This window comes from Balaenoptera physalus (genome assembly GCF_965194825.1).
Source record: "Balaenoptera physalus genome assembly, chromosome: 4".
Lineage (NCBI taxonomy): Eukaryota > Metazoa > Chordata > Mammalia > Artiodactyla > Balaenopteridae > Balaenoptera > Balaenoptera physalus.
Genome location: NC_138891.1, coordinates 64,799,882 through 64,823,536, shown reverse-complemented (window position 1 = coordinate 64,823,536; position 23,655 = coordinate 64,799,882). Strand labels below are relative to the sequence as shown.

At 38.4% G+C, this 23,655-nt stretch overlaps 1 protein-coding gene across 7 annotated transcripts; it reads left to right on the top strand.

Moving 5' to 3' along the window:
- The first annotated feature begins 1,725 nt into the window (after positions 1-1,725).
- TRA2B (transformer 2 beta homolog) lies at positions 1,726-23,481 on the top strand. Of its 7 annotated transcripts, none has more exons than XR_014263501.1 (10): positions 1,729-1,937; positions 13,407-13,540; positions 14,589-14,751; positions 16,621-16,809; positions 19,205-19,320; positions 19,662-19,745; positions 21,155-21,214; positions 21,800-21,847; positions 21,939-22,009; positions 22,486-23,481. XR_014263501.1 is itself a non-coding variant. In XM_082461562.1 (9 exons), the coding sequence occupies exons 1-9, from the start codon at positions 1,902-1,904 to the stop codon at positions 22,416-22,418; spliced, it is 894 nt and encodes a 297-aa protein (XP_082317688.1). In that variant the 5' UTR covers positions 1,729-1,901; the 3' UTR covers positions 22,419-22,490. The 7 variants fall into 7 exon arrangements, 5 of the variants coding, with proteins under 5 accessions (XP_082317691.1, XP_082317688.1, XP_082317687.1 ...); XR_014263502.1 differs by having other exon boundaries at positions 21,936-22,009; XM_082461562.1 differs by lacking the exon at positions 21,800-21,847 and having other exon boundaries at positions 22,378-22,490.
- The last annotated feature ends 174 nt before the right edge of the window (positions 23,482-23,655 follow it).

Genomic DNA, 23,655 nt, shown 5'->3' with positions numbered 1-23,655 from the left:
CCACTGCATGTGGAATCTTCCCAGACCAGGGCTCGAACCAGTGTCCCCTGCACTGGCAGGCAGATTCTTAACCACTGCGCCACCAAGAAGTCCCCAGATGACTATTTTAAACAAGCAAGAATCAAACTGCCACTTTTTACAACTCAATAATAAAAGTAATAATGGGCAAGGTATCTGAATAGACATTTCCCTAAACAAGATCTACAAATGGCCAATAAACACATGAAATATGCTCAACATCATTATTAGGGATAGGCAAATCAAAACCACAATGGCATACCACTTCACACCCACTAGGGTGGCTATAATTAAATGGCAGTTCCTCTGAAAGTTAAACATAGAGTTACCATACAACCCACCAATTCCATTACTAGGTATATTCCCCAAAGAACTGAAAATATATGTTCATCCAAAAACTTGTACATGAATGTTCACAGCAGCATACTTCATAATAGCTAAAAAGTGGAAACCACTCAAAAGTCTACCAACTGATGAGTGGATAAATAAAATGTGATACATTTATACAACGAAATATTACTCAGCAATAAAAAGGACTGAAATAGTGATACATGCTACAGCACAGACGAACACTGAAAACTTTATACTGTTAAAGAAGCCAGTCACAAAGGATTTCATATTACATATACAATTCCATTTATAGGAAATGTCCAGAATAGGCAAAACTATAGACAAAGCAGATTTTAGATTCCTTAGAGCTGGGAGGGTTGTGTGTGGGGGGGGGTGGGGGGGAAATGTGAGGGGGAAGATGTACCAGGACTATTAATGACAGGTTTCTTTTTGGGGGTGATGAAACTGTTCTGAAATTGTGATGGTTGCACAACTCCGTAAATACAAAAACCACTTGAATTATACACTTTAAACAGGAGTATTGCGTGGCATGTGAATTATATCTCAAGAAAGCTGTTTTAAAAAATCAAATGGCCCTTTACAGGTATCAAAGTACCTCAACAGCTGGGTACCATACTTTGTTTTTTCTAAAGGAAAACAACAGGCCCAGAGGGATGTCTGAACTTCCAAGTTTGGACTCTTTCTACTATGTCATGTTGTTGGGTGATGGCATAATTAATCTTCACTCCTTGTGACACCGCTATAGCTGTACATCTCTCTAACGCAAAATCTTAGTTTGCAAATGTATGTTTAACAGTTCTCCCTTATTAGACCACTAACTTCAGATTAGAGATTGTGTCTGATTTCAGTACATCAAGATCTGGTAAAGTGCTTTGGTATTTAACAGATGCTCAAATGAAGGGTTTTCAGGTAGGAAAGATCCACAACTGAAGCTACAGAAAACCAAAGTAAAGCACGGAACCCAGTATACGGACATCCTCCCTCTCCAACCAAATGAAGACACACAAAAAGAGAAACGAACAAAGCGGAAGAACGGAAATAAGGATGGGAGAAACGGCGGGCCTCTCCTCCCTCCCTTCCCCCACCCTCCACGACAGCTTCCCAGAAAGTTCCAGAAGAGAGTCAGGCGTGGCCGGTGACATCACCACGCCCGTGGCGACCACCACTGAGGCCACTGGCGCGCTTTCTTTCCCGCCTCAAAAAGACCCGGAGATGGGGTTAGCGCGGCGCGAGGGGCGGGGCTTACGTCACGTACAGTTCGGGACGCGCCACTGCTGGAAAGGGAAAGCCGAGCGCGGAGGGGCGGAACCAAGAAAGCGCGCCTTCTGGGAGGGGGTGGGGCCTGGTTAAAGAGCGCCGCGTCACATCCGGGAGACTTAGAGCCCGAGCGGAGGCGGTGCGCAGCGTTTCTTCTCTCAGCGGCTCGGGAACCAGTGCGTGGTGCGGGGCCGCGGCTGAGCCTCTAGATAGAAGGCGCAAGAGGTTGGCAGCTTCGATTGAAGCACGTCGGGCGGCGACAGCAGCTAGAAGTCATGAGCGACAGCGGCGAGCAGAACTACGGCGAGCGGGTACGTAGCGGTGGTGCAGGGGGCGGCTGTGTGGTCCCAGCTTCTTGCATCTCTTTCCAGGCCCGTCGGCCTCGGACCGGGAGACTGGGGCGATTTCGACTCCGAAGTCTGAGACCGGGAGGGATGGGAGTTAGAGGTTTAAAAGCCCTCGTGGATAGTGTTTTTATCCGTGAAGGAGGCCGCCGGCGGGTTTAGGTGGCCCTTTACCCGAAACGGCGGTTTTTTCCGTTATGGGGGTGGGGGGGAATTAAAAATGGCCGCTGCGTCCCCTCCGTGGTGGGGGAGGGGAGCGGTATCTCGTTTCGCCGTTGCTCTCCTGTGAAACCTCGCCGCAGCCATCTTGGGCTGGCGGGCCGGGCGCGCTGCCAGAGGCACAAAATGGCGGAGGAGCCGCGCGACAATCTCCAGGCCGCGGGGGAGGGGCGGGCAGAAAGGCAGCGTTCGTTGGGATTTTTTTGCTCAGAATTTAGGTTAAGACAGGATCATATTCCGGGCCCCGAAAGAATCGGAATCTAAGGTGTTCTTGGGGGCCTCTTTTAAAACGGGGAAACTAGTCTGAGGTAGGCTAAGTTCTGGACCCGTTAGTTTGAGGGGATTGCGCGCGAGCTTTGTGTTCGGCCTAAATGGAGTGCTTTTCTTTGATACCGAAAGGGCTTTCAAATCCAATATCGTTTTCCGTATACAGAGTAGACCACGGGGTCGCTGAGATTTTCTTGTTTGAGGGAGTAGATTTTTTTCTGCGAGATGGTGGAGGAGAAATTGGCGGGCAGCAATTTACGCCGCCGTTGTTTTCTTTGTTTTGAGGCATTTCTATTCTGTGAAGCACAAGTTGTGTTGGTGCACTTTTTAAAGTTTCCACTCCAAAATGTGGGGTTCGGTGAGGGTTGGATAAACTGCAGAAATAAGAAAGTTCCCGGGCTTGGAAAGCATGATACAAAGCTTGGTTGCGGGTCCGTGAGTACTAAGATGCAGAAATGTCAGTCTTGCCAGGATCTTGCTTATTTGGAGGTTTGTTAGAAGAAGGATAATAAAAAGCACCATGGAACTTGATTTTTTTTTTTTCTTTTACTTGATGGGATTAGGTTGGGTGTTTTTACAGTTTATCTGTAATTGTCAGGTAAATCTATTTAAATATCTTCTCAAACTCATGAAACAAATTCTAGTTGGTTCATTAGAAGGGCGTTTTTATAGAGAAACTTCTTAGCTCTTCGAGTCTTAGTGAATTTACTGTGTAACTTTGGAGCCAAGTCTGATTAATTTGGTTTGAACTAATCAGCCCCGCCTTTACCTATGTAGATCAGTATTGGCTTTATATGTTTTTCCGTAAGACGATTGATTGCCACTGTCACCGGTGTGTGTGCGATTATTTTTTAAGCTCAGTCTTAGGGTGAGAAAGCTTGGATCAAGTTCACAAGTTGTTAAAGCTGTGGGTTATGGTTTCTGCCGGTTGAATATACTGTCGAAACTAGGCGTCGGTGTTTGGACTGGAAAGCAAATAATAATTTTAGTCTTCAGCTATTAAAGCAATTATAGGATACTTTTGCATTGTTTTGAGACTACAAAATGGTCCCTGACTAGAGCTCTCAGTTGAATAAACCTGACTAAGTTACTTGTGCTGGTGTGTTTGAGAAGATGAAAAATTCCCCAAAGGAAAGTTAGGGTATTTTTTACGTAAGGGAGGAAACAATTTCAAGAATTAGGTCCTGGTTTGAGGCAGCTCAAGAGACATTGTCATCCCGCTAATCAAGTTTTTGAATTGGTACTTTTTGTTAGTAGAATATACATCCTAGTTATATCACAATCCCATTACATAGAATGGTTATTCAATAAATTCTTATGGAAGGAGGGAGACAAAGTAATAAAAAATTTAAAGGTACCTGTTAGAAATTGACATTTTGTCTTACAGAGTCTTGACTTGTTGGAAGAGTTTTTCTGAACTCTGACGTTGTTGAGTACTTCCACATTGTTTTCTTTGGCGTTTGTTTTGTATGTAGATTGCTTTCCAGTTGGTTTATTGGAACCTGAAATGGTTGGACTATACCTAAAACAAATACTTTGGGACTCCCAAAGAATGCGTGGCAAAACCATAAAGTTTAGTGGAATGATTTAAATATAATGCCATTTAAAACACTAGGTAGAACACTCAGGTCGGATTGGCTAGAAACTTCCTTTTGAAAGTGCCTGAAAACAGTGGGAAAACCGTTGCATTCGGGGTAATAATCTTGGACATGGCCTGCCATGAATAGCTTATCTGGAGCCTGAAAAATTACTTTCATTCCACTCTGAGTTTTCAAACATTACAAATTGTTGATGTAAATCACTAATACCTACCAGTCTAATCAGCTAATGTTAATGTAATCACTAAAATCTTATCAGCTGGAACCACCTCCTGCCCCACCGGCCCCGCCGTTCTAGAAATGTTTTTTCTTCTCCTTTAGACTTTATTATAAGTTCGATTCCTATACAGACTGGGGTGGGGTGCGAGCAATAAATTATCCTTGACTTGGTTGTTGATAGCGTGTTTACTTACTGCGTGAATATTGACACTTAGAGTTGTGGTTCCTTCTGTTCCTTTGTCTTGTTTTCAATGTGCAGCTAGGGTGCGTTCCTGAATTTTTGTGGTTCATTTCACACTTTCAGTTAAGGTAGAATCTACCTTTTAACCTGTATCTGGGATTTTTCATGTCAGAGTTGATAGATTTAAATTAAAACCTGTTTCTAATTAGAGCTGACTTCCCTGATCTGGCCAAATCCATGTTAAAGTAAGATATTATTCATTTCCAAGTTCTAATTTCTTCCAGTCATTTCCCAAAATTGCTCACATTTTTTGCAAAGCACCTTTGGAATAAAGAGAGGTGCTTTTAGCAGATATGTCATGCCACAATTTGGGAGAATAAGAACATGATAGAGTCATGTAGCCAAGTTTAGAGGTGCATGGTAATAGTGAGGGGGGTGATAAATCTTGTAAGGCCCAATTATGGTCACACTCTTTAGGGTGTGGTGACGTTTGTTCTTGGCACTGGTTTAATGTTCTACCCTCCTAATTAATTTCTTCAGCTTGTACAAATGGGTCTTTACCTAGAGAAACCAGAAACTAAGGAAATGCTATTTGTATGGACCACATCATTTTAATTTGCTTGCTATCAAGATTGCAATAAATACTCTTGATGGTGTTGCCTATTTTTGTAGAAGTAATGTGTATACAATATAGGTATATTATCTTTAGTCTTTTTCTTTGTAGAGATGAATAGCATTTGGATACTATCCCATCAAACTGCCTTTCAGATTCTGCAGTTTTTTTCCTCTTCTGCTTAATCTTGGGTTGTCTTTTTGAATTATTTTTAGCTCCTAACTCTAAATCCAAATTTTGAAAACTAAAACATCGATCTGTGTCTTCCTAGAAGATTAAATTAATGTTGGTGGGAGGAAATAGTTTTGTTTTGGTGTGAGTCTGGTTAGGCACAAGTCTCTTGAAACCAGGTTGAAGAATATTTTTCTTGGTCTTAACTAAGAATGATTTAATGTTACGGATATGGCCTGGAACTAGAAGGTGGCATGTTCATACTGAAATTACAAGTAATTATAAGGTAAGTACTATTGGTTTTGTGAAAAGAGTGAAGACGAATTCAGAAGATGAGAGGTGTGTTAAATGGAATTTGCCTTGTACGGCTTTTTCCCATTCCTTATCTCCAATAAAATCCAAAGCCTGGTAAATATTAATACTTGCATAGTTGTTGACATTTTGCCCAAGAGGACAATGCTACAGTTGTGTATATCTTTTGAGCCTTAGCATTGCGTATTATGTTGATTAGTTTTTTACTCATAATTGTATTATTTTCTTATGACCTACAGCGATGTGGTGATTGGGAATTTTAAGTGTTCACCCAATTTAGTTTTTTGGGGGAGGGTGTCACTTAGTGTTGTTTTTAAGCTGGGGTTGGGGAGTTCTTCATTATAGCAAATTAGTCTTTAAATTCCCCAAAAATCTTTGCTTTGAGTTGGGTTTTGGAGGTTACATTCTGATTTTTATCAACAAGATTGCTGAATATGACAGCATGGATGAGGACCCTTTTTGGGTTTTTTGTTTTTTTCCTTAGATATTAGATTAAAAAGTAGTCTTCTGAAACAGTAAAACATACTTGCGCTTCTGGAAATCACTGAATGTTTTATGAATGTAAATTCAGAGTCTGTACTGTTTTTGCAAGAGGTCTTTTAAAAGCTTGGGCTTAGAGCTCATTTAGGCGTGTCAGATGACAGTTTTTTCAGAAATTTTCAGTCTTTGAGGATTTTTCTATCCAACCAACCTTCCGGTAGAGTTTAGCTGCAGAAAGAAATAGAATAGTCCTTACGTTGATATTAGCATTGATCTTTATAGCAGATTCGATGAGTTTTTCTTTACCTCCTCCTAGTTTTTAAAATACTACCTTGTCGATCAACCTAATGAGTTTGCACGTTTTTAATGTTACATAAATTCCAGTTGTAGTCCCTAGAATTATTTTAACAAAAATTGTGTTGGTGATGGGACAAATTTCTGCTTATTTGTAAGTAGGATCTCTTAACCATATGTGTATAACATTAGCCCAGTAGTTGTTGTTCTGGTTTTATGAAGTGGCCACTTGAACTTAGCTGAGGTTTGAATGAACCTAGTATTTATATTATCTAGCGGTGTGTTTTGTTTTTCAAATATAAAAGAAGGGAGAATGTTGGGAAGGAGTAATGAAATAGCAGGAAGGGGTCCATATTGAGAACTTGTGGTATCTAGAGCTTTGGCCTCTATTCCAGCATCTTCTGCACCGAAGCCCTGTATTTAAACTTTAGGAGGCCTTAAGAGGAAACCTGCTTGGGCATTCTGATTCCACGATTACATTTGTGCTGGCAGTAAACATTTCCCATTACATTTTAGTGATGGATATTAAAACGAATTACTGTGACTCCCTTAAATAAAAAGTTATTTAAATTTTTCCTTGGATTAAATGAGCAATGATTAACATTGAAAAACTGGACTGAAGATTATGCTTACCCTCTTAGAAAAGACATCACAACACTTCCATCATAGCCATGCATGGTTGTCTTTTTGATCAGATAGGTATAAAAATTTATCTCTCACTCTCTGTCTGGTTTGGTTTTTTTTTTTTTTTTCCAGAAAGTTTTATTTTCAGAAAAACTAGGAGAGGAAATTGTTAACAGTGAAAGATCATAAGGTGAAGTTCAGGGAGACTAGGATGTTTTATGAGGGCAGTTATTTTGATTAAGGTGTTCAGTAGACACTATTATACTTTATTGATCTGTTAAGTGATATTGAGTCTTTTTAATAATTTCAGGAGGTGAGCTGTAATTTTCTCCCAATATTGCCACCTTTAAAAGTAGGATTGCTTTGGACCGCAGAAGATTTTAATACTTTGTTCATTGAGGGGGGAGATTTTACCAAAAATTCTTTGAAAACACCACTGTTGGATTCAAGTTTGTTTGGCTTTCTTCATAGCTACTTGCATATAGTAGTTGGTTGATTTGATTTGGTCTTTTTAATGATTTTAGTTCTAAATTTAGTAAGTTGGGCCATTTATATTATAAAATCTCACTAGAGCAGCTTTCTAGGGGTGGGTTGAACACTATAGTCCAAATTTTCAAGTTCCCTGATAATTGTTTTTTTACAGAGCTACTTTTGCAGTTAAAAAAAATGTGTGACGTTAAATACATATCTTGCCCTTAGTCACAATTTGTAAACTTCTTCACCCCTCAGCCTTGTCATCATTGTGCAAATGAATTGTCCGTGCTTTCCTTTCTTGCACTTTTGTATTTACATGTCACTTTTTGACTAGAGATGTGCTTTTGACACTGAACATACTTTCTATTGATGAATACGATAAGAAGTGTGAAATGTAATTATAGTTCTTAAAATGTCAGTTGAACAGTAAATGTTCAGTTGTGCACTTCACATTCAGTTTAAGCATGATAAATCTACTTGGAGTAGACAAAAGAGATTGATTATATATTTTAGAGCCAACAGGAAACTAGTTTCAGTTTTTTGAGCTGCGTATTCTAGCTTTTCTAAAAATCCAAAACAACAAGAGGGATTTTTTTTTTTTTCTAGTTTCAGTTTTGGCACTGGATTTTATCCTGGAGTTTTAAAATATTCTTCATCCTGTTCTTTTTCTATTAAGGTTAATGTTGAAGAAGGAAAATGCGGAAGTCGTCATTTGACAAGTTTTATAAATGAGTATTTGAAGCTCAGGAATAAGTGAAGCTGAAATTTGAAAAAATAAAAGAAAGAATGCATGCTAATTATCAGACCAGAAGTCCCACTTGTAGAATATTGAGCAATTTGTGTGAAGTGGGGAAGATGAAAGAAGTCAGAATTTGAAACGGAAGAATGAAGAAAAGAAATAAAAATGAAGTTAAGATAAGAAGTAATCTGGAATCAGAAAGCACTACGCTAAGTAATTACTAGTCTGTTTATGTGTCCCTGTATATTTTGCTAAACATGCATGCATTATTTGTTTAATAGAAGAAATATATACAGGGTAAAGAAGTGCCTTCCAGGGGAAACGTTTAAATTAGGTAATTCTAATTTTAACTTCTTAGTCAAATGATTGAAATGCAATTTTAAGAAATAATAATAACCCTTTGTAGTCAAATAGGAGGCAGGAATGAGCTCTTCAGTTTGGGTAACAGCCAGCTTCATGTTGTCTCCTGAATTTTTCATCTCTAACTTTGCTGGTCCTGGGGCATGAGTGAGTACCTCCAGAGTTGGAGTTGGTGGTCTGTCTGTGCCACCCCCCTGGACTCTTAATGCACAGACCCCTATCGTTCAGTACAGAGTAATACATAGTAGAATGTTTTCTTAAGTTTGTCGAAGTTTTCCTAAAGAATGTCACCAGGTTGGTTATAGAACCAAACCCCGAAAATCCAAGCAAAGCATTGGACAGGATAGTTTCTTTTGGCGTTTATGAAAGCGTTAATTTCTTTCTGGATGGCAGTAGCGGAAAGCTGTGACCACTTAGGCCCTAACTTTAAGGTGCATGTGTGCTAAATTCACAAGATGATTCTTAATTCTTTTCTGTTTAATTGTTATTCCAGCTCAGTGACTGGGGTTACTGCTAAAAAGTTATAGGGACTTCCCTTAGAATGAGGTGGGTCACATAAGTGAACAGGATATCTAACTGAAAAGTGGCAAAAGTAGTAGGTGTTTTTTTCCCTTTTCTCATTTTCTGTTATTAACACTTAACCGTTAAAATGATGTGAGAGATACAGATCATAAAGTAGCTCTATTCTGGTTCCCTACTCCCTCCACTTACTGGGGAAATAGACGCCAAAGTTCTGTCATTTTCCCTTCTGTGTGTTTGTTATGTTTTAGCTGAATAGAAAAAAATGATTGGTGCAGTCTTGTTACTTTCAGTTGGATGGGACAAGTGCATGTGTCAAAATAATACCCAGTAGTAGCCAACCAACAGATGGCTTCTACCCTATTGGGAAAGCCAAGGCTATCACTTCTCCCTGAAATGAAGATAGCCTAAAAAACTTTGAGAGTTGTCAGACCTTAACAGCTTTTGGAAAAAGTGGTCTAAATGACATTCTAGAGGAATCCATTTTCTGAGATTTTAGGGCCTGTTAGTGTCAGATTTGTGCTTTTGTAATATTTCTGTATCTTACAAGCAGAAGAAAATTATTTCCATTTATAGGCAATAGTTTCCAGTATTTGCTTTGTCCCGATTATTGCTTTGTAAAACTTGCCACATGTAAACTAATAACATTAAATTGGTAATGTTGATTTTGCATTCTGAATTACAGTTTAGGCAGAAAGCTGAGGCAAGTGATGAGAATGGATGTTATATTTCTATTTAAGCTCATGGATTCTTTTATCAAGAGATCTGAAAGGTCCTTGGGGTCCAATAGAGAAAAGACCTGTTAGTCATCTAAGGGGAAGAAGCAGTTTGGAATTCGATTATATGGCACAAGCTGGAAAGATGTAAACCAAAAATAAACATTGATGCTAGTGGACCATCTCATCCATTCAGGTTCCTCTCCTGCCCTGGCCAAAGCATCTTTGAGTATGAGAGTGCATCCCTCTACCCCCTGTCTGGGGAGTATGGGGGAGACAGGCCTCTTATTCTGGGACAGGTGTAAGGTACATGCCCTCAGGAGGGCTGATTAATGCCAGGGGGCAGGTGGGGGCAGAGAAGGTGACAAAAAACAAGGTTTCAGGAAAATGACTTTGTTGGGGAAAAAAATCAGGTAAGAAGTATAAAGCTTGAAATTGATTAAGTCAGTGAGACTTAACTAAGCATTATAAACACCTATGGTGTTTCTAAGAAATACAGATGCTCAATTCCAGACCTAACATAAGTTTTAGTTAGGGATGTGTTTTTAAGTGCTAGGTACATTTACTGCATAGCTCTAAGAGCCACTGTTCAAAATGTAATTTAGTGCATCTAGTTTTTAAAATGTATGAGAAACCTAGTGATTGGATGGTTTTTCCCACTTCTTTCATTTCTTTCAGAAAGTTTTTCTAAGATACTGCCATTATCAGAATAAGTAGACACTGGTTGGTATTTTGTTGGAAGGTTGAGTTTGTTTTTCCCTGATGTGTTCCGTATAGATTGTGTATTAGTATATGATTAAGATCCAATCTATAAGAACTTGATTCCCTGAGCAGCTTTCAGGGAATTTTGGCTTTGTTATTCATGCTAACTTTAAGTATATGACCCTTTTCCTTGAGATATTGATGTTCAGAGTAGTGCTTCTTTTGGTAGGATTTTAATGTGTTGACATTTATTGTTTTGACAGCCCTGAAAGTGGACTTGAAATTTTCCTTGCGTGTAGGGGCTTTTCCAGCTGGTTTTACAGATTTGACCATGGACCAAGGTTTAAAGCTAACTTTATGCTTTTAGATTTGGCTAATAATTTTAGTTGTCATTTCTTCTAGACAGGCTAAATATCCTTGCGCATAGTTCCAAACCAGCTAATGGCCAACATAACTGCAAAAAGGTTTAACTTTAAGACTACCCCTGACAAGAAAGGTAGGAGGTAGAGGCATTGTTTTCTGTGTTAGCCTAACAAGTGTCAGTACAGAAGGAAAAAAAATCTTAGCATTCTGGTGGTTTCCCCTATTCTTGGTCTGAGAAGTGATTGCTCACAAAATGGATCTGCATATAGCCAATTAGTTTTAGAGGTTGAGTGAAAAGTCTTAAGATAATTTCACAAATACTGTATCTTTGACTCTTGATCTGCTAGAATTTCATGGGGAAACCTCATTAAGGTTTATTCTGAGGCTAGAAGTACTTTCTTTTTCCTCTTGGACTGGTAAAGCATCTCAACTTGGAATAAGGCTTTTCTGTTTACTGAAGCAAGAGGCTTAAAAGAGGATCTTGACTTTTTCTACTCTTTCTTCCTTTTTCAGATCCCTAGACTGATTCTGTTAACTACAGTTACTTTATTGGTAATCTTTTAACTCTTACTGTGAGGCACCCATATTCTCTTCCTGCCAGAGCAAATTGTTTTCGTTGGTTTCCATTAAAAGTCATGATCATTCTGTGAAGTAATCTTTCTAGCATTGGAGTAAACAAAGGTATTTAGTAAATAGCTTTTGGGTCCCTATTTCTACCTTCTCTTCTAGATTAGCTTTTGCCTGTTGACATGATGGCAGAAAGTGCATCCCCAGTTTGAGAACTTCTTTGTTCGAGGAGGAGGAGGTGTGGATTGTCCTTTAAAATGTCTCTTTAGAATATTTGCCAGAGAAAGCTAAGGGATTGTTGGTTGGGGTCCCCAAACCACTTTAACCACTTCTAACCACTCCTTGATGGTAAAAGCAGCTGTTTTCACTAATAATTAGGGACCATCTTTGAATCTCTTTACTAACTCATGCCAGGAAGGAGACGGGGCTGTCGTGTTTCATGTCACTTCACACCATGTTTCATAATGACTTTGAAATCTGTAAAGTTTTTAGAGTTGTTTTGGGTGTAGAGACCAGAACTCATTTTGCCCACTGAGTTAACTCTTATGTTCCCTGTTCTAAACTTTAAGCTTTAATTTGTCTCTTCTGTGTTGCATCATAGGAAGGATCTTCCAGATTTTCTCCACTATGCTCTTAAGTCACAGAACATATTCTAAAATGTTTTGGGCTGTGATTTAAAAGAATTTCGTATTTTCTATCCTTTCAAGAATGGCCAGAGTATTTATTCTGAGGGTCTTCCACGCAGGGAGGTCTCTTTGATAACTTCTGTGCAACTTCAACATTGATTCTTACCCCTACAGTGACTTACCTGTAGTGTTGATTCCTTTTGAGTCTGGCTGTTTATCCTGTGTTGGGCAGGAAGATTCATTAGACTAATGCCTTTTAATTTGCTGAAGATGGATAACCTGGAATAAAGGTTGTCTTGGTTTGATGTTACCTTGGTTAGCTATCAGACTGAGTGGATTCTCTTGTCCATTCCACTATTTGTTTTGGTGTCTTGGCAGAACATTTCACTAGGTCCAGTTCTTTCTATACATATTTGCTTTTTCCACTAATTATATGCCTTTGGTTCACTGATGAACTAGTTATCCTGTTTACCCATTTCTTTGCTAGTTTCTTTTAGAAATCTTTTTTGTATTACCTACCTACCAGCTGGTTCCAGTTACGATAGGGGAAAGTTTGGGTATACAGTATATACCTAGATTTCCTGAACTTCCCTTCCTAAACCTAGATTAGGAACCCATGATCTAAACTGTTCTGGTTTTAATATGTCCTTTATGTAACTTTTCTAACTGCTTATTCTCAGTTCCCCATCGATTGGCACTGGCTCATCTACACTTAACTGAGTAAGATCTCTGGTACCCTCTTAATTCTTACCTCTGCAGTTAATTCACTGCCTTTTTGTTATAGCTCCATCTGGTTGCTTTGAGATTTTTAAGGACTTCCTACCATGGTTAGATGGACAGGCTCTACAGATCTAGTGTCCTTCAAGCTGGTTCTTGCTTTCCACTAGGTTTCTACCTTTCTCTGGGACTTGAAACAGTTACCGTCCTTGTCTTTTCCCACTCAGCAATAAATAAAACTTGATTATACAGTAAGTTTTAATGAATTTCATAGGGTTTTTTTTTTGTTGGTGGCAACTTGATTGAAATAGGTGTGAGGTATAGGTGTGATAGTTAATAAGGTTCTTTCTCACCCTAGTCTTTATGGAGTAACATTCCCAAAACAATCCTTGGGCAGTTCCCTTAACTGCTTGGCTTTGGCACCCATTTCTGAAGAGTGGGGTCAGTTAACTCTTATCCCTGCTCCCTAAAAAAAGGTGGAAGTTCAAGTTAATTGGCTTATGTCAATTGGAGCAACGTAACTATTATACCAGGTATATTCAGTTCCTGCCCTTACCTATGTTTTCTTATCTTGGAAGGGGATTGCTTTCCCTCACCATTTATCTCACCACAGCTTATTTGTTTTTAAAGTTGCCCAGAAAGTATACAAATTAAACTTTTGACATCTACGTGTAGGAATCCCGTTCTGCTTCCAGAAGTGGAAGTGCTCATGGATCTGGGAAATCTGCAAGGCATACCCCTGCAAGGTCTCGCTCCAAGGAAGATTCCAGGCGTTCCAGATCAAAGTCCAGGTCCAGATCTGAATCTAGGTAAGAAAGACTGTCTTGGGATTTTCTTGTTACTCTTAGCTTTCAAATTGGTGTGTGCTTTTGTAAACTAGGAAGATAGAGAGGGTCAGTTCATTTGTTGGCTTATTTAATATTGGTACTAGAAATGAACTTAATCGTTAAGATCTGGGAGATAGAAGACTAAGTGGTTAAGAGCCTGGGTTTTTGGCGTTAGGGTTCAAATCTTACCTCTATTTTTTTCTGGCTTGGGCAGATTACTTAACCTTTTTCAGTCTTAGCTTCCTTATCTATAAAAGGCGAATTAGTAATAGTACCAGTTGTTCAGAATTGTGAGGATTCACTGAGTTTAAGTGAACTGCTTATTAGTATGGCAAATAGACTGCAGAACATTGGCTTTCAGTAACTGCAATTCTTGATAAATAGGTATAGTCTAGTATGACAAATGTATGTATAAAACAAAAACACCTTAATGCAGCGCTTTTTTTTTTTTTTTTAATGTTCGTCAAGAGTAAGCTATACATCTTGGTTTGCCCAGGTCAGCCCGAGTTTATGCCTATTGTAAGGCATAATTAACAGCGCCCCCTTTCTCTCTTAAAATGTATCCTCCTTGGTTTAAATGACAGTTCATATGATCACTGTAGTTAAGAGTAACTGGTTTTAAAACACTGTTGGAGAAAACTGTGATGGTGATTTTATCTTAAGTGAATAGTGGGCATAATGCAAGAAGCAGAAAAATAGAGGGTGGTATTCTGAGGGGTAAAGGTGGGTGCAAATCAAGCTAGTATGAAATGCATGTTTTATGGTTTTCGAAAGATAATTGTGTTAAGATTAATCTCTAAATTATTTTAAGATATGATGTAAGGGAGCTTTAGTTGGTAGTGGTTTTTGGAACTCTTCCTAACAGAGTAGAAATGACTATATACAGAAGAAAAGTTATCGATCCCGCTATACGCCTGAATTGTGTGTTCCAACTTTTGTAGTTTAACTCTAGAATAGAGTATTGAAAGAATTGAAAGCCATATCTTACTGTTAGCTATTTAGTCATAACCTTGAAGCCTTTGTCTTTCAGGTCTAGATCCAGAAGAAGTTCTCGAAGGCATTATACAAGGTCACGATCTCGGTCCCGCTCCCATAGAAGATCCCGTAGCAGATCTTACAGTAGAGATTATCGAAGACGGCATAGCCACAGTCATTCTCCCATGTCTACTCGCAGGCGTCATGTTGGGAATCGGGTAAGATGAAAAAAATGTTTTTAAAGCAGTGGACTGTTTAAAGCCACTTTATAATAATAAATAATATGTTCCCTTCTTTTTTTTGTTTTGTTTGATGTTAGAACTGATATTATTTGACAGTGGAGCTTTTAGCATGAGTTACCTGTAGAGCCTTTTTGGTGTTTTGAGATTGTCTCTTTTTAAAAGACACCACCCACGTAATTGTCTACATTTGTGTTATTGGTCACATTTAAGATATTGTCACATTAACAAGGTATTGTCATATTAACAGCCCATCAAATAAAAAAAATCTCTATTATACATTACTATTAGTAGACTAGATAATAGGTCTGTATGTTTCATACTAATGTTATTCAAGTTTTCTGGGTTTGTTTTAATACACTTTACAGAATGCTGTCCTGATTTTTTCCCATTTACTTTTTTTTTTTTTTGGCTGTGTTGGGTCTTCGTTTCTGTGCGAGGGCTTTCTCTAGTTGCGGCAAGCGGGGGCCACTCTTCATCACAGTGCGTGGGCCTCTCACTGTTGCGGCCTTTCTTGTTATGGGGCACAGGCTTCAGGTGCCCAGGCTCAGTAGTTGTGGTTCACAGGCCTAGTTGCTCCGCGGCATGTGGGATCTTCCCAGACCAGGGCTCGAACCCGTGTCCCCTGCATTGGCAGGCAGACTCTCAACCACTGCGCCATCAGGGAAGTCCTCCCGTTTACTTTCTTTTTTGGCTGTGTTGGGTCTTCGTTTCTGTGCAAGGGCTTTCTCCAGTTGCGGCGAGCGGGGGCCACTCTTCATCGCGGTGCGCGGGCCTCTCGCTGTTGCGGCCTCTCCAGTTGTGGAGCACAGGCTCCAGACGCGCGGGCTCAGTAGCCGTGGCTCACGGGCTTGGTGGCTCCGCGGCATGTGGGATCTTCCCAGACCAGGGCTCGAACCCGTGTCCCTGCATTGGCAGGCAGATTCTTAACCACTGCGCCACCAGGGAAGCCCCTCCCATTTACTTTTAAGCAAGTTTCTTTCAGGTATTGAGGCTTCTTTATCTTCTACAAGAAGTTCCAAATGAGATGGCGTTTAGTGTTTTCATATTGTGATTTCATTGTATAATATAATACAAGTATATCTAAAGGGAGTGTTTGTTTTTGAAAGTGGGATGGAATTTGACTGCAGTAAATGTATGTATGACATAAATGAAACCTTGGGCAAATTCATTACGGCAACTGGAGTGTGAGTGTCAGCAACATTTGGTTCATTATTTTCCTTACGGTTATAATTGCAAGCTACTTAATACCTGTTAAAAACAGTTTGGTACTCATCTTTGGTTACATTTATGTGTATATATATAAACACTTTATGTATGCGATGTTTCTATAGAAATAAAATCAGGCTGAACATGCTCTTCTATATCTTTCTGGCGATTTAGAGCCTCCCATTGTGTGAGTGGTATATCGTAATTCAACATTTTAACAGTATGCCGTTTTTTCCCCCTCTGGCTTATAGAGACAGTGCTATTCTGATTATCCATATGTGTGCATATTGTTGAGTGTGTGGCCATTTCTTAGAATAAAGCCCTAGAAGGTGAATCCCTTGGGCAAATTGTCCTCCAATCTCCAAAAAAAAAAATGTCAGGTGCTTTTCAGTAGTATGAGCTGCTGTTTCCCGTCCACTTGACTCTAAGTTGAAATTACCCCTTTTGCCGTTTTCCCTACACGTTCTTAAACATGCTTGTGGTGGTGTTGTAACATTAATTTAGAATAGCATTTTATTTCGTTGTCTTTTAGGGTTAGTGTGACATTTTTGGCTAATTTATGCATAGTTCCTTTTTTTTTTTTTTTAACTTTGATTTATGACACGTTTTAAAGTTCAAAATCCATTTTTCTATTTCTAGGCAAATCCTGATCCCAACTGTTGTCTTGGAGTATTTGGATTGAGCTTATACACTACAGAAAGAGATCTAAGAGAAGTGTTCTCTAAATATGGCCCAATTGCTGATGTGTCTATTGTATATGACCAGCAGTCAAGACGTTCAAGAGGATTTGCCTTTGTATATTTTGAAAATGTAGATGATGCCAAGGAAGTAAGTAAAAGTCTTGTATCTTTTTAAAAATACCAGTTCTATTTTTAACTATTTTTACTTGGATAAGGACAGTTTTTGCTTTAGTAACTATATATAGCTTGAGCTAAAGGAAATACATTCGTTTGGGAAGATATACTGATCAATGTTGAATTTTTTTAAAAAACCTTCTAATGTGGACATTTTCAAATATTTGTTAGAGTAACAGAAAAGTATGACAGTTTGGTTCTATATTCCAACTGAGTCCTCTACACCACATTATTTGAAGTAAATCCCAACATAGTCAACTGTTTCCAGGTGTGATATGTGTCTAGATACAGATATTTCTAAAATATAAGAATATTAATACTCATTTGGAATATTTAATCACTGTTTATATCAAATTACTGTTTTTTAAAATTTATTTATTTATTTTTGGCTGCGTTGGGTCTTCGTTGCTGTGTGCGGGCTTTCTCTAGTTGTGGCACGCGGGGGCTACTCTTCGTTGCGGTGTGCAGGCTTCTCATCCTGGTGGCTTCTCTTGTTGCGGAACATGGGCTCTAGGCACATGGACTTCAGTAGTTGCGGTGCACAGGCTTAGTTGCTCTGCAGCATGTGGGATCTTCCTGGACCAGGGCTTGAATCTGTGTCCCCTGTATAGGCAGGCAGATTATTAACCACTGCACCACCAAGGGAAGCCCTCAAATTCTTTTTTTTTTTTTTTTTAATTTTTGGCTGCATTGGGTCTTTGTTGCTAGGCACAGGCTTTCTCTAGTTGTGTCGAGCAGGGGCTACTCTTGTGCGCAGGCTTCTCATCGCAGTGGCTTCTCTTGTTGCAGAGCATGGGCTCTAGGTGCGTGGGCTTCAGTAGTTGTGGCGCATGGGCTAGTTGCTCCGTGGCATGTAAGATCTTCCTGGACCAGGGATCAAACCCGTGTCCCCTGCATTGGCAGGTGGATTCTAAACCACTGCGCCACCAGCGAAGTCCCCCCCAAATTACTTTCTAAAATGGAGAAAAACATTAAAAAGTGATAAAGCTATGACTATGACTCAGGAGAAAGGAACTGGTTTTGAATGTATACTAGCAAGTGATTTTATATTTAGAGGTTTTTTTTGGCCGTGCTGCATGGCTTGTGGGATCTTAGTTCCCCAACCAGGGATTGAACCCAGGCCATGGCAGTGAAAGCACTGAGTCCTAACCACTGGACTGCCAGTTAAAATTTTTTATTATGTAGACTAAAGTAAAAATTCAGTGTGAGAATCTAGGCCACATTTAAGAAATCTGGACTTTAGATACAGTATAAGGAAAAGCTTGAGAAACTTAAATGACAGGCCATCTGAGGTCAATGTTGAGATGAGTAATTGAGTTCTAAATGAGATTATATGGTTATACATTTTCTTTTATATGTATATGTAACTTTGTAAAGATTATATAATTTTTAAAAACCATAGATTTTAAAATAAAGCTGATCTACTAAAAGAAGAATTGAAATTGAAAGCTGAAATGCGAGTAATTATAATTTAAGAGATTTAAGGGATGCTTTAATATGTCGTTCACTTCATTTTGGTAATAATTGAACAGTATAAGCTTCCTGGTTTCCCTAAATTTTTTTTTTTTTTTGCTAAAGATAGCATATTTTGTATCTGAATCAGTGTAGTGCCAGAAACTATCTTGAGGCAGAAACAATCAAACTAGAAAATAGCATACTTGGAATTAGAAGTTTAAATTCTATTTAGGTGGAGGGGTGTTTCTTTAAATTGTGAACAAACTGCTAAGTCTTTGGAATGGGATATTTTTTTCTTAAGTACATACTGTTTTATTCAGTCTGTGTTCTAGATAAGAGAACTATATGTAATTCAAGCTTTCTTCATCCTCATTCCAACCTTTTGCTTCCATAGCAAGGAGCCATAAACTTGTGTAAAGGATTAGACAGTACATATTTGGGGCCTTGTGCACCATAAGATCTTAATGACAACTTTTCAACCTTGTCATTGTAATGTAGAAGTAGCCATATAATATGCAAATTAATGAGTGGGGCTATCCTTCAGTAAAACATTTATGGTCACTGAATTTTGAATTCCATTTATGATGAAATACTGTTGATTTTGTTTTTCCCCTCACCCATTTAAATTCTTAGCTCATGGGTCATAAGTTGCCAGCTATGTACTGCTTTAGAGCTACAAGCACTGTGTTAGATAAAATATTTCATGGGTTAAATTGGCTTTTGTGGTTTTTTGGGTAAGCTTTTCTGGGCTAGCTTTTATAAATAAAGATTTAATAGGCGGAAAAGCCTATTAATAAGCTGTCAGCCATAATGTTGTGGCCTAGCTGAAACATCCAGTTGGACCCTGTTTATAGCTGTTGGATAATTTGGGGCTTTGTCCAGGGTGTATATAACAACTTACATACCTTTTGAAGGCGAAAGAGCGTGCCAATGGAATGGAGCTTGATGGACGTAGGATCAGAGTTGATTTCTCTATAACAAAGAGACCACATACCCCAACACCAGGAATTTACATGGGGAGACCTACCTAGTAAGTTTATTTTCAAGGTTGTTAAAAATACTGACAGTTCAGTTTGTTCAGTTTCTCCAAGAACTACACATAGTTGGGGGGGGGGGAACCTTTGGCATTTCAAACTGGCTAAAACTCAAAGTCAATACAGTATATTCAGTGGAAACATTCTGTTGGTACCACACATTTTGATTGGTATCATTTAATAGATCACATCCCACTTTTATCATAAAGAAATGCCATAGATTTGGCTTTGCTGGGTAATTGATTTTCACCAGACCATTTTTCCCATGCTGGAAACTTAACCATTATTATAGGTAAGATTTTAAGTTCGTACGAATCTTACTTACTGTTGCTCATAGTGGCAGCTCACGCCGTCGAGATTACTACGACAGGGGATATGATCGAGGCTACGATGATCGGGACTATTACAGCAGGTCATACAGGTAAGTTAAGCATAATACAAAGTTTAAGTTGCCAAAAAATTGAAGGACAAGCCAGCTCTTCTCCTGAATCAGTTGCAACATAATTTAAAGCAGCACTATACATACCTGAGTTTTAGCCTTTGATACAAGTCATTACCTTTAATACTAAAATCCAGGCCCAGAGTTTACACTAGGTGTTTGTTTTGGCCACGCCATGCGGCATCTTAGTTCCCTGACCAGGGATCGAACCCGAGTCCCCTGCATTGGCGGCACGGTTTAATTTATCTTCGTATGTATATTTTTTAAATACCAAGTTGTAAACCAACTGAAATCCTTGGTTTCAAAACATGACAGTGAAAACAAAATTATAGACTATACTTCAGTTTTTCCCCCCTTTTTTGTTTTTATAAATTTATTTATTTATTTTTGGGTGTGTTGGGTCTTCGTTTCTGTGCGAGGGCTTTCTCCAGTTCCGGCAAGTGGGGGCCACTCTTCATCACGGTGCGCGGGCCTCTCACTGTCGCGGCCTTTTCCATTGCAGAGCACAGGCTCAGTAGTGGTGGCTCACGGGCCTAGCTGCTCTGCGGCATGTGGGATCTTCCCAGACCAGGGCTCGAACCCGTGTCCCCTGAATTGGCAGGCAGATTCTTAACCACTGTGCCACCAGGGAAGCCCCCCTTTTTTGTTTTTAAAGTGAGTTTCATAAGCTGTATTTTGAATGTTATTGCTTTATAAAGCAATTTTTGGTATCTAGGGAATCGTGCACTAAAGGGCAGGGGAGATTGATTCTTGGAAGAATCCAAAGAAGTAATTATTTAAGGACAATAATTTAGTGTAATAATGGTAAGAAGTTTATTACCAAAAATATTGATATATTTTTTGGGGGTTGGCAGGGAAATGTTCATGACACTGGGAATACTTTGAAAGGCAAAAATGAAGTAAAGTTCTCTATTTTATTAGCAACAGCAGGTAATTCAGACCCTGCCTTGCTTGTCAAAATGTAAATTGTGTAATAAGTATTGACCACAACAGTTAATCCATGACACCTTATTTTAGTGTGGTGTTGAGGTGTGGATGTCTTTTTTTGCACACTATTCAGTAATGTTTTAAGAAGTTGACAGTCCTGACATTTAACACTGACAAAAAGAAACTTTCTTAAAAGTGGCATTTCTGTACTGAGTGACACTTAAGGGATTGATTTGTGCAGGCTGCAAAGATTAGGGTCTTAATATTTTATTTTTATTTTAATTCATATGAGCATTTACTTCTAATGATATTCATTTTAACCACCAGGGAGAGCTCTATGCCAGTTTGTAAAGAGGTGGCAAAAGCAGCTAGCTTTCACTTCTGTGAGTTTTAATTTTATTGCATGAATTGTATACTTTCAAAATTTCTTTAAATGAATATATGTTGCTTTTCTGCCTTCACAGAGGAGGAGGTGGAGGAGGAGGAGGATGGAGAGCTGCTCAAGACAGGGATCAGATATACAGGTATGCCAGGAGAAGATTTGAAAATCTGTACAATAGTAGAATGGCTCACATAAAGACATTTTCGTTATTAGTATTTTGGTAAATTATAGTTGGCGTTACACAGAATTGGATTGCATGAAGTTTATGAATATACTGTAACTGAAGCCAAATGACAGTGTGTACATGGCTTAATTTGTGTGTTCACAGAAATTAATTGTGCTTACACTAGGTCATTTACTCAGTGGTACCATTTTGTACCTTAACATGAGATATGGCAGAAACTAAGATAATATTATTCCTGATAGTTTTATTAGCTTTTTATATGTATCTCAGAATAGCAAGTGAGTATTCAAGTTGATCTTTCTTACGCAGAACTAAATCACTTTGAAGCACTATGAATGAAATTTTGTTTTGGGTGCTCATAGCGTATAGTTAAAATTAGTGGTAAAGATTTTTTTTTTTTCCTTCTCTAAGCCATTTTAAATTCTGTTAAGTATAATGTTAATTAGCGGATGATCAGTGGATGAAATATAGCAAGGAGTATTCAACCTCTGATAGTTTGAGGGGTTATTTGGTACTGGGCCTGATAGTGTGCTTCATTCTCAGGACTAAAACAGACCTTGAAATCCTGTGACTAATGCAATATTTTTCAAGGTCAGTGAGGGTCTTTTAGTTTTGGAAAGTGACAAAGGGATCATATATAATATCAGTAGTCTTAGATGGTGTTGACATTTGTTTACAGAAGACGGTCACCTTCTCCCTACTATAGTCGTGGAGGATACAGATCACGTTCCAGATCTCGATCATACTCACCTCGTAAGTTTTTATTGATTTATATGATTTTATTATAATAGCATGGCTTGCTGTGACTTACCAAACACAGCAGATAATGGGTGAATTCAATTAGTTTTATCTATATTTATCTCCAACTTTTGGTTCAAGGAAGTATAGGAAAACAACCCTTGGATCTTACTCTTGTTACTTATTAAAATAGTAAATATATTCTGTCACCATTTGTAGCTTTTCTTTTTAGGAGTCCTTGTAATGTTTGTACAGCTTGGAAACATTTGAGTGACTTAAAACCTTAGCTTTCAGGTTGAGTTAGATATACTCCCAGCTATTTCTGTTTAACATTGGTTGTCTTAGTGTAATCTTTATGTGAATGTTTTCCTCTATTTTCACAGGAGAGAATCTGGTGCATAGGAATTTCCTGATGGCAGAGTAGTTTAAAATTCTCAACATTAAAAGTACACACTTCAGTATTGAAGCATATTTGTTTCTTTTCTTCCTAGGTCGCTATTAAAGCATGAAGTTGAAGACTTTCTGAAACCTGCCCTAGAGTTGGGATATTGTTTGTGGACAATATTTTTTATTGTCTCCTGTTTAAAAAGTGAACAGTGCCTAGTGAAGTTAGGTGACTTTTACACCTTTTATGATGACTACTTTTGGTGGAGTTGAAATGCTGTTTTCATTCTGCATTTGTGTAGTTCGGTGCTTTGTTCAAAGTTAAGTGTTTTCAGAAAAGTATGTTTTGCATGTATTTTTTTACAGTCTAAATTTTGACTGCTGAGAAGTTTCTATTGTACAAAACTTCATTTAAATGGTTTTTCTACTGAATCCAGGGTATTCTGAAGATCGAAGCCTGTGTAAAATGCTACCAAATGGCAAAAAGCAACAATAAAGTTTGGTTTTTACTTTTCTTTCTAACATATCAATGGTTAGCAGAACTGTTCAGAATAGACTGTCAGTAGTAAATTCAAGAACAAAAATGCCCGTTTTCCTCCAGTCCATAAAACATACCATACTTAATATACCTGCAATTAAGTGATAAATTATGCTCTGTAACTCTATACTGCTAGTATTAGACCTAAAGATCTTTCAATACAGCTAATGCTTAACATAAATGTGAATTTGTCGGCGTTTATATAATCTGTATTATATATATAGCAGGGAATAAGAGTTACACAATGAATGCCTTTAAAAGGCTATTTCTTAAAGCTGTTACAAGGGGATAATGGTATTTCAACTAGTTATCAGCAAGTGACAATACATTCCACCACAAATGTACTCTTGTTCTTTTAGCTTTTAGATTATATGGAAAAACTGGGTGCTTCAGAGATTGAGAAAAAGAGAAGGGAACACTACACCTGTGTTGTGGATGAACTGAAGACTTTGCCTGTTCATTTTTTAAATATTATTTTCAGGTCCTTTGCTTACCAAAGGAGGCCCAATTTCACTCAAATGTTTTGAGAACTGTGTTTAAATAAACGCAAATGAAAAGAGTAAAAGGCTGGTACAACTCAGTTTATAAAGATTTTGTTTTAACCTTGCTACATATATAATTAAGATTTCTTTTTGTTGTTATTGATGTTTTAAATAGATAAGTTGTGTATTCCTGGCAGATAAATTGAAGTGAGTAACTAGGTAATGGAGTGATCATCTCCACACTTGCCCTGAAGGTG

Coding starts and splice junctions, on each gene's coding strand:
- TRA2B (XM_082461561.1), top strand. CDS start 1,902: ATGAGCGACAGCGGCGAGCAGAACTACGGCGAGCGG. Junction 13,541..14,588: donor AGGTCCAGATCTGAATCTAG/GTAAGAAAGACT, acceptor TTTGTCTTTCAG/GTCTAGATCCAGAAGAAGTT. Junction 22,010..22,377: donor ATCTCGATCATACTCACCTC/GTAAGTTTTTAT, acceptor CTATTTTCACAG/GAGAGAATCTGGTGCATAGG.